Genomic DNA, 15,601 nt, shown 5'->3' with positions numbered 1-15,601 from the left:
AAAAGCAGTGCTGTAAATTAGGCTGCACCTAGCAATAACACTATAGAGTGAAGTTCCAGTTGTCTGAGTAATCTGTTGCTGCAGAGTAGGTTAATCAAAGTTAAATCATCTGTGAAATGGGTGGCTTTTGTTAAGACGAATGTCTTCATATCAAGTTTTCCCATCTATATTTCACTGTACATTTAAGGTACGTACAGGACAATACATGAATATATAAGGGTCCATTATTTCTTTTTAAAATATTAAAATGTAAGAGTGCTATATTCACTGTAAGAGCATCCAAGAAGCCAATCCTATACACCAAATTGTTATTACTCTGCTTAACTCAGAATTAAAAGGACAAAAATGCTTAGTATTTTTCATTCTATGTCTGGGAGACTTTACCAGACAATAATTCCTCCAACAGTGGAGCTAATGTGATAATACGGTCAGCAGGTAGTTGTGATTGCACATGCACAATATTGTACAGGAGCACTAAATAACAGGTATCCTGTTAACCCAGGAAAAGACTTAAGTGAGACAGCTGAGTAGAATCAGATTTCCCTATATGCCTGTCTTTCTTTGGATTACCTACTTCAAGGACTCATAACACACTGGGCGTACTGGTGACTAACTTTCCATGCGAATTTGAACAACGTGTTAACAAATCACTTAAGGACGAAATCAAACAGTACAGTAGAGAGGAGTGCAGCAAGAAGTACAAATAAGGAAAAAAAAAAAATTAGCACCAACGATTACAGTACTCTGCGTGGTGGCCAACATGGAGCCTGCAGAACATTAGGACATATATCAGAGTTCACAGCTGAACAGCATCACTGTTGCTGATACTGCTTCTGCTGCCTGCTAGAAAGAAACAAGCATATGAAGGGAACACAATTCCAAATGTATTTTCAGAGAGCGTATCTGAAAATCTGCTCCCTGATACAGCATGCCAAATAGAGGCTAAATAACAGCCCTAATAACCAGTTGACCATACTAAGTAAAAAAACAAGTCCAGCAAAATTGGAAAATGAGGGAAGCAGGTAGCAGTGTTATACAGAGCATCACGGGAAGTGAGAAGTGGATTTAGATAGCAGAAAAGGGGATGGCAGAACAAAGATGCTGCGGAATGAAGCAGCCTAAACACAGGACCTTCATGTTATGATGGTGACACAAGTTATTAGAGAAATAGACACCTAAGCTTATTAGTTATAAAACAAAGGAGAACAGCACTGAGTATGGCACACTTTCAACAAGCCAAAATAAATTTATTTGGTCCCTAAACAAAAAAGATAGCCCTCATTACTGTATCACAGAATGACAAAAATTCAAAAAACAGGAACAGGATGTGCCAAGAAAAAAAGGCGTATTTTCTGTGCTATATTCCACAGAACAGTGAACCAGTTCATGATTTCATTTAATTTCTTTTATATAATAAATACAACTGCTACAGAAACAGTAGAGTTAGAAGACTTAGGCTAGTGAAAATGCTGGAGGGAAAAAAATTAAGTACTGAAGACAAACACGCGTCAGTACTTTCATCAAAGCAAGAAGTTTGAGAGCACTGAAACCATGACCCCGACACCATTTCTTACTGTGTTTCTCTTCTTCTAGATTCTTAGTCACTTGCTTGTATACATGAGACCTTGAGGAAAGAGCAGCTGCAGATTGCACCCATCATATGAAAAGCCCACAAAATAAAGTATTGCAGATTTACCTTCAAAGTCTACTTTGGATGTGGGCACCTTCCTATATGAACCATGAAACGTTTATTAACTTCAATTAATAGGGAAATTTAAGATTCTATACTATTCAGAACACAGCGTATGACCTCCTGTGGCAAAACTCTTAGCGCTCTAAAGATGACTCAATCTCTAATCACAGAGTGAAACTGATTTCTAGGAGTAATTCCTATTTTATTGGGTTTTTTCAATACTATCAAAAGAATCAATCTTCCTAAGACAAGCAGCTTCTGAAATACTTTGAGGTCATAATAAAATCAACACATTAGTACTGCAATAAAATAATGGAAATTATGAGAATTGTTAGCACACTAAATGCCTCCACCTCCTAAAGAATTTTTCACATTTCAAAATTGAGCTGGGTATTGTATAGGAAAAAGACAAGGGTATCTACTATTTTGGATACAACACTTCAAAGGAGTAGGGGTGAAGAAATATGGAGAAATCATAATTCCAGCAGTGATACTTTTTGTCTTAGCTATAAAAGAGTCTATAGTGCCATTAGCACTTATTTTCTGAATGTATTTAGGCAGTCTTTAGATATTAAAAAGAGCTTCAATATTGAAATTACGAAAAAGCATCTGTAAATGACTTTTGTGAAGTACACATAAATAATGATGCTGGCCCTCAACAAAAAAAGTATTTTTGAGAGAGCTTTCCGGTAAATGTAGAAATACAGATGACCCATCCAGCTCCACTACAATAAGCCTCCGCTACAGCCTGTCCACTGAGTGTGAAACTAAGATTCTATGATCCTAGGCAATTTCCACTGACAATAGGCAGCAGAAGTAAAACTCATCAAGCACACAAATGATGAACTAAGTCTTCAGATTCCATGAACCTGACAGACAGGAGGAAAAAAACCTGAAAGATTAGAGAAAGGAAAAGGTAAGGGCATGGGAGAAATGAAAGCAGGAAAACACAAAATGCCTATCTCTGCAGAGATAAATAAAATTAAGAATGGAAAAGAAACACAGTTAAGAGAAAAAGCACATCCTCTGTTATTCTGGCTCACTGAATAATGAAGTTCAGAAGACCTGGTTTGTGTTCTGAAAAGACATCAATCCTTTATACTGGATACTCAGATATAAGAAAGGAAGAAACTTCTCAACACAAAGTATTGTTGCTACTTCTTCCTTTCTCCGCCCTCCCCTTTCCTCCCCACTTAAATTCATTCATAGTGTTATTTGCATCTAGTTGAACTTGCCAAAGCAACTTCAAGACATGCTCCAGACAAGAACGGCACATTGGTTGTTGTTGCTCCAGCCTATGTCATTCTCCATCACTTGTACTACACTTTACATTCTGTATCATCTGTATCACATTTTGAAGTAAATAGAGTTTCTGGAAACACCAGCATAAGATTTCAGTTGAGTATTCTCTTCAGGTTTTAAAAAGTGCTTTTACCTCCTTGTATAAACACTCAAAAGTTCACATACCAAAGAACAAGAAAATGCAAATTTACAGATGTAGAATTAGGTCCTGAAACTGCTAGCAAAGACATATACAAAGTCAGTCATATTAAACAAAAGATTTTGTTGTGGAACTACATACAAACTAGGTCAAGATTAGTATTTTCATTTGCAGCTAAATTCAAGTGTTTCAACATTTGAAAAGCAAGTTTATTAGCCAACTATGTTTTCTTTGGAAAAATGTCTTTTCGGAAAAGCAAACAAGTCATGACTGCAAGAAAGCTTGCGTTCAATTGCTGAGAATAGAAACTGCATGGGTTCATAAAGAAATTAGTTCCTTCTTTTAAAACTCAATGTATAAGCTCCAAGTATAAAAATTCAAATTCTTAAAAAGTTGGGAGGTTTAATTGCTAAGTTTGTTGTAAGGGTACACAGGCTTCAAGTAAATTGTGTGTGGATTCTCAAATACTGCATAAATTGCACTAAAAAAAAAAATCTTGCCTAAATGCGATGTATATCACACTTTTCCTTATCACTTGTCAGCTAATTAAGCAACTGGGTGTGAGAAGGAGTGAGAAAATACCATATATAAGTAATAAAAGTAATGTTAAACAAGATGCAGAATGATAGTAACACTCTTAAGTAAGACCTATGTGAATTTAATAATGGAATTTATATCAACTGTCTCACAGAGGAATCTTCATTCTACCTTATTAAGTTTCAAGATCACAAGTGCTGGTTCTAATTCAGCCAGTCATCATTATTACAATAAAAGAAAAATAACTTAGGTAGTAACAAGTTAACCATTCACCTTCCTTTGGCTGAGTCATAACAGGTGTTTGCGTCTCCTTTGTATATGTGACAATTTCTCGAGGAGGAAAGTCAACTTGCGTAATTTTGGCCATTCCAAGTTTAACAGGTCCACGTCTAAATAAAATGAATAGAGAAATCAGAAAGTTAACTTTAGAATTATTTCACATTTTGCCTAGAACAATACCCAAGTCATCATGTCACAGCACTGCTTAGTCAAACTTAAATTCAGTGGAAACATAACTGAAGAAGTCACGCGATTATGACTAATATTTAATTATCATTATTATTTAAAATTAGCAGCTATTTATACATCTGTGACAAAAAGAAAGATGTGCAAATATATATATATGGTTTATAGGATATAGTTCTAAAGTTTTGCTCTTTGTGGTTGATTAGGGCAGTGTTATGTATATGACATATCCTTATTTTTTCAGTGGAACAGATCTACTCACATGGGTCATGTTTGTGTAGCAATGGTTATAGTATTTTAAAGCTTAAAAACAGCTTAGTTATTCTGAAGGAAGCAGTATTTCCTAGTCCTTTTAACTTTGCTGCCCTTTTTTGTCTACCTCTAAGATACTATTTTGAATGCAGAACTGCAAGTCTAATCTGAAACTCACACACTGACAAGTGATTTATCCGTAACATATTACTCCAGAATAAAACACTGACAGCCTCTGAGCTGTCTGACTTTAGCTTATGGAAGATCCCATAAATGCAGATATAGCTAGTATCGAACTACAGTCCTTAATGTACTTCAAAAAACTACACAACATTAATTCAGTCATTGTAACTTCCTATAAAAGCTAATTTCAGTATGTATTGTAGCAATACTGCAATGATCCAACAATTTACCTATATTAAATTTAGTTTCTTATTATCCATCCCTCTCGAAAGATGAAAGCGAAAGAAAAATAGTAACCCCTTTTGAAAGTTTTTGGTAGGCAGCATCGTAATTCCTGTAACATGATGCGGGTTTTAGTAAGCGCTTATAGTGAATTACAGCTTTTATAAACATATTTTAAGAAAAGATGGGAGCCACCCTGTTTTTTAAATACAATTGTCTTCTAAGCTTTTTATGTTAAAGAAATGACTTTTTAAAGTTTACATTTTGCCAAAGAAAGACACAAAGAAAAACATTAATAAGTATTGTTATTAGAAATAAACATCTTATATACAGTAAATAATATAAAAATTTCCCATTGCAAACAAACTGCACTATGCCTAGGGACAGTGAATTTCTGTTACTTACAGAACAGTCTCTTAAGAACATCTTGAAGTCTTAGAAAAAAAATAAGCTCTTATACTTATTATCCATAAGTACATGAAAGAGGGAATAAAGAAATCTATGCAATACCCCAGATCGGAATCAGAGTGGAGCTGAAGAACTGATGGATCAGTATCCCAATGCAGCGTCCTGATACCCCAGGTTGAACAATCATGCAGCATTAGCAAAAAAGGCCAGAGATTAGTGAAGCAAATACACTGAAATGCTAGAGTTACATTAAGCTTATAGTTATTTCATTGTTCACAAGAAACAAAGCAATGTAACATCAGTTAAGGGAACTTCAGCAAACATTCAGTGCAATAATACATGCAGTAAATACAAAAGTTAAAAAGCAAACACAGAATTCAGAGCTATTAGAAAAGAATTATTTTAAAGATTGAAAGTTTAAGATCTGCAAACAAATGTAGCTTTTATGGGAGGCAAATAAAAATATTTTAAACACTGAAAAGAACCATTAAAACCATCAAATTCCTTTTAAAATCTGATCAGATTTGTTCATGTCATATTAAGGCAGATTTGTTAACGTAAGGCAGTCTTGCCCAGAGCAGTAAATATGTGGAGGAAACTGTCATATTGGTACAGGAAATGAGTCAACACACAAGCCTTTTGGTAGAGAGGCAAAAATGCATTTCCACTGGGATAGAGAACTGCTAGAGTTTCCAAGATGTGACATTGCAGTAATTACGGGTTAAGCACTGCCTTGGGCTTATAAGTGTCATCTGATTTAGAGCCAACTCCATTTAAGATATTTAAATAGCTTAGAAATAGTGGTCTTTATATTAATAACACATTTCAAAATCACATGGAATAATGAGCAGAATATATCCATTTCAAGTCACTTTTGTATCAGAAGAAATTTGAAGGGGGAAATAAATCTTCCCTCTCCCTTCATTTTTAGCCTTCATCCCTTCTCCACAAATTTTCATTTAGTCTACTGCCTGCTATCAGGCTAAAGTAGAATTTTAAAACAAGCTTGTAAGAGAGATTAACAGATGAACATGCATGGTTCTTCTGAGGTTCTTAGACGGTATTATTTTTTTAAACCATGTTTTATAACAAAAAAAAACAAACCCATAATATTTTACTGTGGTAAGTCAATAAAAGGTAATTTTCCATTTCCACCCTATACATGGTAATGTTCTTATAAATCAGGTGCAGAATTCCTAAAGGTAAATTTGATCTCAAAAATGTACAGGCAATGCCATAAAAAAATCAGAAATATGGGTGTGTCATGCATTAACTTTTTCTTGTAGAAAGTATGTATTACAAGGATAACTAATTATAGTTTATTTAAGAATTACAAATCCACTGTCTTCATATTTTGCAAATCTCTCTACATAACTGCTACTGCATCCACGGCAATAGCTTAATACCTACATCTCTAAAAGCTTTCCATATCTTTTGTGCATCAGAAAACACACCATTTTACCATAAAGTTAATTACTTGGAGTATATTTACTCTTTAGATCTCTGCTATTTTTCTTGACCAAATAGATTTAAGCCTGGAGTTTAATTTGGTGCCTGAGACTTCAAGCTGGATATTGCTCATGTGGGGGCTATGAATTTAAAAGGCACAAACTTTTGTGCCTGCTTAAGATCTAGTCCTTACTGAGGTTGCTTTCAAAGCATTCTTTTAACTTTCAACAGTTGTTTCAGCAGTACCAGGGACAGTCTGCCTTCTAAAATAGTTCAAGTCAACAAGCAGTACAGGATATACAGTTAAACCTTTCTCAGACATATTCTTTTAAAACAAAGGTAAGATTCTGACATAAAATTCACCATTATATGTGTACCAAAATGATATAAAGTACTGTTCCTTTTGCTTTTCAGATGTTTGTTATGCCTCAAGTTAATTTATCTACGTGCTTCAATGGACAGAAATTCCTGTTCTTCCACATACGCCCCAGCTTCTCCGTATCCAGGCTTATTCCTAACACTTGCTATATATCTAAGAAGTATTTTCTGCATTTAAACGAATTCTATGAAGCATCCACCTAACCTAAACCAACTGTATTAATTTCTAGTCTTGAATTTATACTCTTAACTGAGGAAAAGAGAGAAAGAACAGTATCAAACAGTGAACCTAAATTCTTTACTGATGAAAACAAGGAAGACGGAAGTTAACAGCAGGAACACAGTCTGAACACTGCTCTACTAATTACTAAATAAGTAAAGTTACTGGCAAGATTCAGCATCACAGAGGAGAAAAGACTAAACTAATAAAGGAGATCATCTTTGTAAAGTATAGTTGCAGCATGACCAGAGAACAAATGGCCACAGAGCAGGAAAAAAAAAAAAAAAAAAAAAAAAAAAAAAAAAAAAAAAAAAAAGAAAGAACTGAAATAATACACTAATATGAAAGGGTTTGTTTTAAGATTATTAAGCTGGGCTTTCTAACACATCTCATTGATATTAAAGTCATCTGTGAAATGCCAGGTGTAACGCTAAAGGGTATCATACACTCCAGCTTTTCCCACTAACTTTCATCTTCAAGTGTATGTGTACATCAGGAATGCTGTACAAGCTTGTACTGACACTGGGATGTAGACATCTGTTTACTGCGGGAGGGGAAGAATGTTATCCAGCGGTGGGAGAACAAACAAGGGGACTCTTAACAGTGACTCAATATACCTTCACTTCAGCTATCCATTCATACCTCCACACCTTCAAGACCAGAATATTTTTATGCTTCCATATCTGGGAAATTGTCAAGAGACAGAATTAGTTTTAAAGTTTGCAAATACATGAAGCTATAAAGGCTTAGGATATTTGTTTTCTCAAGGCTTCGTAAGAAAATGTATGCATACAACACTATGTTACTCTGTACAATCAGAGAGCACAGTGCACCTACGAGGTGGAGATAAATTCAGCACACAACATAGTGTTCAATTACAGATATGTGGCCTATACATATTCTTTCATATTGAATTTAAATTATGTATGAATGGAAAGAAAGCTTTCTTTAAAGTCATCATTGACTTTTTTTTTTCTTCTAGATAGGGAAATTAAATATCAAATGACAATTTAGTAAGAAATAATCATATATTTCAAATAATTTAAAGGGTGCTTGTTACTCAGTTAAGGAACAATTATATTTATTCTCTATTAACATGACAGATGAACTTCAATTGCATAATAAATAAGCTATGCACAAGATCACACGTGAGCACTGTTAAAAAAAAAAGTGAGTTTGGGTTCATATCTGCTGCTTGATATATTCTGTTTTAACTTAATGGTTGCTACTTAGAAACAGGCACCTTGTAACCTTTGTTGCATATAGTTATGCGTGCATAGTGCACATGCATACAACATGTTACTGCAGTCTTTTTAAAAGATCTTGCAAAGCAGTGTAAATATTCTCTTTCTCCAAAACAGCTACTAATATGAACACAAAAGTAACTGATAACTGCTTTAGAAACTGTGCTTTAACTAAACTTTATCCACAATCCATACTCAGTAGGTTTTAGTTTGCTGAGAAAAATATAAGTTACTAAAATTAATTAGGCAAATACTGCTCTTGTTTGCAGACTGCGCATGTGAAACAGTAGAAATACCCTTTGGAAGTAGTGTTTCCCACCTTATCATTCATATATTGCCACTTTGAATTCCTAGTTTAACAGAAATATTTATCTGACTGTGCATTTCTCAACTGTCATGCACACACACACACAAAAAGGTCAAATAGACGTGGCAAGTACTGGAACTGAAAAAAATCTGTGGCTGTACTAACATGGTGCTATATTTTGGCCAAATGAAAGAGATTGTGAGTGGTATAGTTGTATTACAGAGATAGCTGCAAAGTGAAATAATGAGAAATACTGTCCTGAGTAAGGGGGGGGGAATCATAAGCAAGGCAAAGTTTGCAGACAGTATCTTTTATTAGACCAACTAGAAAAGAAGAAAAAAGGAAATAGACTGTCATCCATACTCATCCTCCTTTAGAAAAAGCTGGGAGGAGCCCAGAAGTTGGACTTTCCCAGTTTTCTATTGTCCTGAGAGATTCATGCTTACAAGAACATTACCACAAAACATTCAGACTCATTTTACTTTAAACTTGCAAGTTTAAACAACTCTACATTAATGTTGGCATTTTCAAATTAGGAAGTATAGCTGCATTTCAAATTTTAAAGTACTTCTGTAAAACAGTGACTCTTCACAGATTCAATAACAATATAACCTCATATTATTATATTATAATCAAGTGATTAACCTTGATTTCTTCTAAAGCTTAATTATTCAGAATGTGAGTACTAAGCAAAGGAATATGACAAGGAAAGTGACATACCTAGATCCAACAGCGCCATCACCAGAGTCCTGGCTCCCAGCCTCACTTGGCGTACTCACAGATTTGGAAGACGGAGAGGTAGGAGGAGGGACTAAATAGTGAAACAGACAGGTATCCGCTGTTACTACTCGCAGAGGTTGCACAGCTTAGGATGTTTTCAAATTAATTTAACATGAAGTATTAAAAAAAAAAAAAAAGTGATGGCAAACAAAAAAATACATGGATGAAAATGAACAGTAGAAAGAGAGGGGAAAAGACAATGTTAACATTCATGCTGGACTTTCATGCAGTAGTTTGGCATTTATGCATCTGGAGCATACAAAAAGACATGGAGGGAAAGACACTTAAGAGAAAATGAATTGAAAATATATTTTTAAACTGAGCTTCTGACAAATGATGGCATCAATTTTCAAAGAGTAATTTCCACTAAATCATGTTGCTTAAACATAAAGGAAGATAGTTGTTAATACAGCTTTGACATCAGTTTTTCTTAAAAATTAGACATTGAATGTATTTTAACTGGTAATTTTGTTTCAAAATGTATAATTACCAAAGTATGGCCCAAAGTGGTTTTGTCATACAGTATACTGTTATTTTTGTTCTAGTTTGAATCAAATCAACAAAAATCCTGTGTATTACAACAAAGTTTCTAGTGTTGGGGTTTGGGGAATTTTTGTGATTTCTTTCTTTTTACTTGACAAACAGTCTAGTAGTGTTATAGTGAAACTTTTTCTTAAGATTTAGTTCATTTTCAGCTTGTAGATAAAGATTACAATTACCATTTAAAAAGCAACATGTTTTTTGGAACTGATACACAATAGTGAATGATATCATGCGATCTGATACAAACACAAAGCCATTGCAGTATTTCAAATTTTCTTTTTAGAAATAGTGAAACTCATTATTTAATGAATCTTAGGTTTATGCTTAACAATCAGGGTATGTGTTGAAGGTCCTTATATACCTCATTTTTCAACAATACCCAAAACATTCATAGAATACATTCACTTCTTAGCAACCCTTAAAAAGAACCTTTAACCAAGTAAACACAAGTTATGTATACACGTTGATATCCACTCTGTCAGGGGTCAGGCAAAGGAGAATTGTAAATGTAGATCTGCAACATTTCGAGAGAATTCCCTGAAATCACAAGTATATTGTGAATTCTGAAGAATGCTTCCATCCCATCCCAAACCAGACACATGACTGACTGACAGAAATTCTACCCTAGATTTAGAAAATCACTGTGAATAAATTACTTTTGTGTGTTCTCGGAAATGATGACATTTTAATGTCACTCTTTCTCAACTGAAGAGGTGACATTAGAAACGTATCTTGTTACCGTTTACAAGTCAGTCAGCTCTATCTAGCAGTAAGCACAGCCAAAAGACTCCAGTAGCTTATTTGTGGTGCTACAGTGCCCTCTCGTGGGGCACACTGTTTTCAAGGAAGTCTTCCATTAGTGAGGTGACACCTATTTAAAGATAACAGTCTTACGAAAAGACCAAGTAAAATTCCACCTACCCTAACAGGGGATGAAGCTATAATACCTTATTTAAAAGGTTATTTTGATTCACTAACTTATGGCTCCTTACATAACAAGTACAGTAAATACAAAAAGTATACTTAGATTTTTAAAATCCCTTCTCCTGGATGAGAGCTACCTCTCTCCGGCAGTTAACAGGACACGAATTGCCATAGGAATTTTAAATACAATTTTCTATGAAGGAATCTAACCACAAGCTATCGACCTACACCGACAATGCAAGCTGAAGCTACCTGCACACCAAGCTGGCCAGCCGTGAGTTAGCTTCAGCTGAGGCGTACAATCGCTGTACTATCATACTGTGCCAGTAACCAGTCAGCAGGCCAAGCCTGTGCCTCAGGTATGCTATTGAGAGGTACCTAGAAAGACACTTTAGCATGATTTAGGATCTAGATCAGATCTGGGTATCTTGAAAGGGAACAGAATGAATTCCCTGCGAATCTGTGTATGTTGAAGAGTGTGGTTAAGTAGATGCCGCAGGGAATCATACACAACACTCACAGGGGCGCACCCCAGCCTTACATGCCAGCACCTTGAAGAGCTTTTCACAAACAGCTGCTCTAAGTCTACGTAATGAATTGCTCTGAGGACTGACCTCAGACCATAGTCTGCCAAACAAAATCTCCAGTAGGCAAAAACAGATTACTTAAAACACTGTACACTAGTGCTAACATAACACAGATGTAATCCCTAAACCGCAAGAATAGTCCAAACTACTAAAAATTACTGCTGCGTAACAGGAGGAGCTATAATGATGTTTATTTCACGTTCACTTTTGAATACTTGAGGACTATGCAAAAGCAATTATGAAGATACAGTCACAGATATAGTATAACAAATTTTTATTATTTATTTGCAAACTCAGTCAAAGTAGACCCTCACCATTGAGCCAAACTGAAAAATAAGTTTTAAACCCTTTAGATTTCAGAGTCAGAGACAAAAAGTGGAGTTGAATTATCACCCTCTTTGCTTTCATCTTCCAGAGAGTTGTGGCTATGTAAAGGCAAAAAGCAACAATATGCTAACCCATCCAAGACAGAATATGAATCCTTGATAGTTAAAATTTATACTTAGCCTTGCTACTACTCCATCAAAGTCAGTCAGATATTTGAGATAAAGAAAATTAGGGTGTAAAAGATGCAGAAAGGGAACAAGCCAACTCTGCATAAAAATATCAGAATTAAAATTTGGCATTATGAAAAAGGAAAGAAAAAATAATAATAATGCACAGAGAAAATTAAAAAAGAACAACAGATACATGATATTAATGTATTTTTAAGTAAAAGACTCAAAATAACCCACTAAGTGTGAAACATATTTTACAAAATAGTACTAGTAATGTGTGCTGAAGAGATCATGCAGGATAAAATAGTACAAAAACCAGACATGTATACTGTAAAAAACAGTGGCCACAGAATTTTTGTGCTATATACATAGCACAATCCTAACAAAAGTGAACAAAAAAATTCACCACAATTAACCAAAAAAAACCCAAACCACCACCTCAAAAAAACCCAACACCGCCCCCCCAACATCCCTCCCAACATCCCAAACATTTATCTCAAACTAATATTAACATTCCTACCGACAGGAGACTCAGGCGTCAGCCCCATGCTCTGAAGTAATGCTTCAGCTTCTCTTCTCTTCTTTTCAAGATCAGATTCTTCTTGTACAGGAAGAACTTCTTTCTTCTGATCAGTCTAAAAATAATTCAGTAATAATTCAATAATCAAGTTACAGCATTTAACCAGTATTAAAAACTGTTGCATTTGTTTTTTGAGATCTTATAGGTTTTTTTATGCTACTGAAACCTATCATCATGCAGATTAGATATTGGACTGATGGTCCGATGGTTCTTCCTGTAGATAAAGTGAAAAATAGATGGGAATAAGAACATTTTGTAGCTTTGGTACTGTCTTTAAAAGACATTTGTAACATGCAAAAAGTGTCTCCTCACTTGTGAAAACGATCAACGCTTCATCAGATCAAGAATACCTTTTTTACAGTAATGCTAAGCACTGTAAAATGCAAAGAATGAAAAAAAAAATGTATTACCTGCATACAAAAGTATTTTAAAGATCCAGTTACATTGTTCTGATTTTGAAATGACAATAACTGTGTCAAAGAAAAGACTATAGGGTTAGAGTGACAGCAAGAGATAGCCCTCTTTGGTCAAGAAAGTATTAGGACACTTGGCTAGATGGAGCACATACAGCCAATTGCATGTGGCAATTAAGAAAATACCTATAAGATGTAAAAGTTATGTTTGTCCATGTGTGCATTTTAAGCTGTTTTTTAAAACAAAAACATCAACAAGCTGTTAAGTGAGAAACTTTTCTTTTGAACCTCAGATTTCACAGGAAAAAAAAAAAAAAAGAAAATCTTAAACTTTGCAGTAACTTCAAGTTCACAGGGTATTTAAGTAGTTTTCTTTAAGTTGTGTTATTACCTGCTAGATTTCATGCAAAAAAAAAAAAAAAAAAGGAATAAAAAGTACACTCCCATCCTCATAATTTAGAAATAACGCAAGCCCTACTGCAAAAGACGCTGAACACTCCATATCTTTCCACGCTCATTTAACTGCTCATTCAACTACAGAAATACAATTCACAGCGTAAGGTGTTCACAACTCAGTCATTGACAAGTGAATATTTTTGTAAATATAAATTGATGATAGAAATGCAAGTCTTTAATAGAAGCAGCAAAATCTAGACCAAGCTATTCTGTCTCTATGCCATGATTAAATACTAATTGCTCCTCACGTGACTGCACATTATGCTTCTAACCTACTGCACAATTCCTTTGAAAAAAAGTAATGTCTGAATTTTAGAGCAAGTTCTCAACTGATAGGCTATTGCATCACATGTGGAATCTCAGATACATTATTACGAGATCATCAGAACATAATTTGAGACATTTCCCTCTCTGCTTTGTCTGAATCATGTAGCTGGCAGCTGCCCAGTCTTCAGTCACGTGCTAATTTAGAACACCTAAAAGATCATAACCAAAACACAGAGCAGTCTTGCAAGAGTACCCCAAAACACCAAAACATTTCAGTAAAAGTTTATTTTATGAAGTACAACCTGCATTCAGGAGAAACAGAGTAATTAATCACTGACACACACTTCAGCAGAGAGAAATCCAGAAGACTTAACGAACCAAGGCTAACACCCAAGTAGCATGTACGTCCTGAGTGTTCATCTTTAAAACTCAGGCTCAAGATGAGTCAAAGAGCAGAAGAATGTATCACATTGTTTGTACAATAACAGTGCTGACAGTCAGACATTTCATGTGGACATCCTCGGAACTGCACTGCAGAAAGGAGTTCTCTAAGTAACACCATCACAACTCATTAAGCAGGGCTTTTGTACACTACTTTACAGTGATTTGATTAATGATGTCCCATGCACACAAGTAGTTTTAAAAATTCAAACTTTATGCAAGTGTAGGATTAAAAAAAACCCAAAATACAACAAAACTTACCATATGGATAACTCTAAAGAAAACAGCAGGTGTTGCTCTTATCAGAAAATGAAAGTGCTACGTTTGCATCAGCAACCAACCATTGAATAGACACTCCCTGAATAACATGTAGCAAATTATTAAGTGAACCTAGCCTTAAATTTTGGGCAAGTTACACATGCAAACATTTAAATTTCAAAGAGAAAGTTGTTTCTTACTTCTTTTTTCTTTCTTTCTTCCTCCTTTCTTTTCTTCTCCTCTCTGATTTGAGCTAATCGTTGCTTCTTGCGCTCCAACTCCGCCTTCAGTTCGCTTTTGTCAGACATGGCTGAAACACTGATCAACAAAAAAAAAAAAACACACGACTGTTTGATTTTGGTTTGGTTTTTTTTTGTTTTTTTTTTTGTTTGTTTTGGTTTGTTAGTTTTTTTTTTTTTAAGATAGTTGATTTCTTTTAAACAAGCTATGATTAAAGGAACTACACTAGCTTACCAAAACCACAACTCTGAAAATCTTAAAATAATATTTTTTTTTAAAAATCACATTCTTATTTCCACATCTTTCACTTAACGCATTCTCAAAACTAGGTGGATTGATCTTAAACAAACAGAACTGTGATATGGTGACAGCATCATTCCTACGGTAGTTCTGACAGTGTTTGAAGAAACTGCTTTGAAATAAACGTCAGGCACTGAAGATGGGACTATCTGATCTTGCCGTAGGATTCTGTACAGCTATAGAGCCAACTATGAGAGTGAAAACAGCAAGGAGAGTACCGACGTATGTGTCTTTTACTTTTCACTTCAACAGCTTAAATATTGGCATTCTATAACTTAACACTATGTAAACTATATATCTCTACATACAGCTGTAGGATTCAATTACAGATTTATTAAAAGATTTAGCAGGACTACTACAAACTGCAAGGCAAAGTAAGTTCAAGCGTGATGGTCAAAGAAACTTGTAAAATATGTGAATTAACATTTTTTTTTCCCCAAAACTTTTTATATACTGCTAAGAAATTGATGGTTTTTTTAAAGACAAAAATTCTACAAAAAGTTTTGCTACACAACT

General features: G+C 34.7%; 1 protein-coding gene across 7 annotated transcripts in view; it reads right to left on the bottom strand.

Annotated features, from left to right (window-relative positions):
• Positions 1-15,601, bottom strand: part of DYNC1I2 (dynein cytoplasmic 1 intermediate chain 2) — a 28,447-nt gene that overhangs the window by 11,511 nt on the left and 1,335 nt on the right. For 3 of the 7 annotated variants that reach the window (XM_086750808.1, XM_086750807.1, XM_086750809.1), the window contains exons 2-7: positions 14,746-14,863; positions 12,651-12,765; positions 9,520-9,610; positions 5,304-5,363; positions 3,945-4,060; positions 729-767 (exon numbers count right to left, since the gene is read on the bottom strand). In XM_086750808.1, the coding sequence (XP_086606934.1) occupies positions 729-767; positions 3,945-4,060; positions 5,304-5,363; positions 9,520-9,610; positions 12,651-12,765; positions 14,746-14,853 (529 nt within the window). In that variant the 5' untranslated portion in view covers positions 14,854-14,863. The remainder of the gene's footprint in view (positions 1-728; positions 768-3,944; positions 4,061-5,303; positions 5,364-9,519; positions 9,611-12,650; positions 12,766-14,745; positions 14,864-15,601) is intronic. The other 4 variants (XM_086750810.1, XM_086750813.1, XM_086750811.1 and 1 more) reach the window with 3 other exon arrangements.

This window comes from Chlamydotis macqueenii, chromosome 6 (genome assembly GCF_036417535.1).
Source record: "Chlamydotis macqueenii isolate bChlMac1 chromosome 6, bChlMac1.mat, whole genome shotgun sequence".
Lineage (NCBI taxonomy): Eukaryota > Metazoa > Chordata > Aves > Otidiformes > Otididae > Chlamydotis > Chlamydotis macqueenii.
This window is presented reverse-complemented; position numbering and strand designations above follow the sequence as displayed.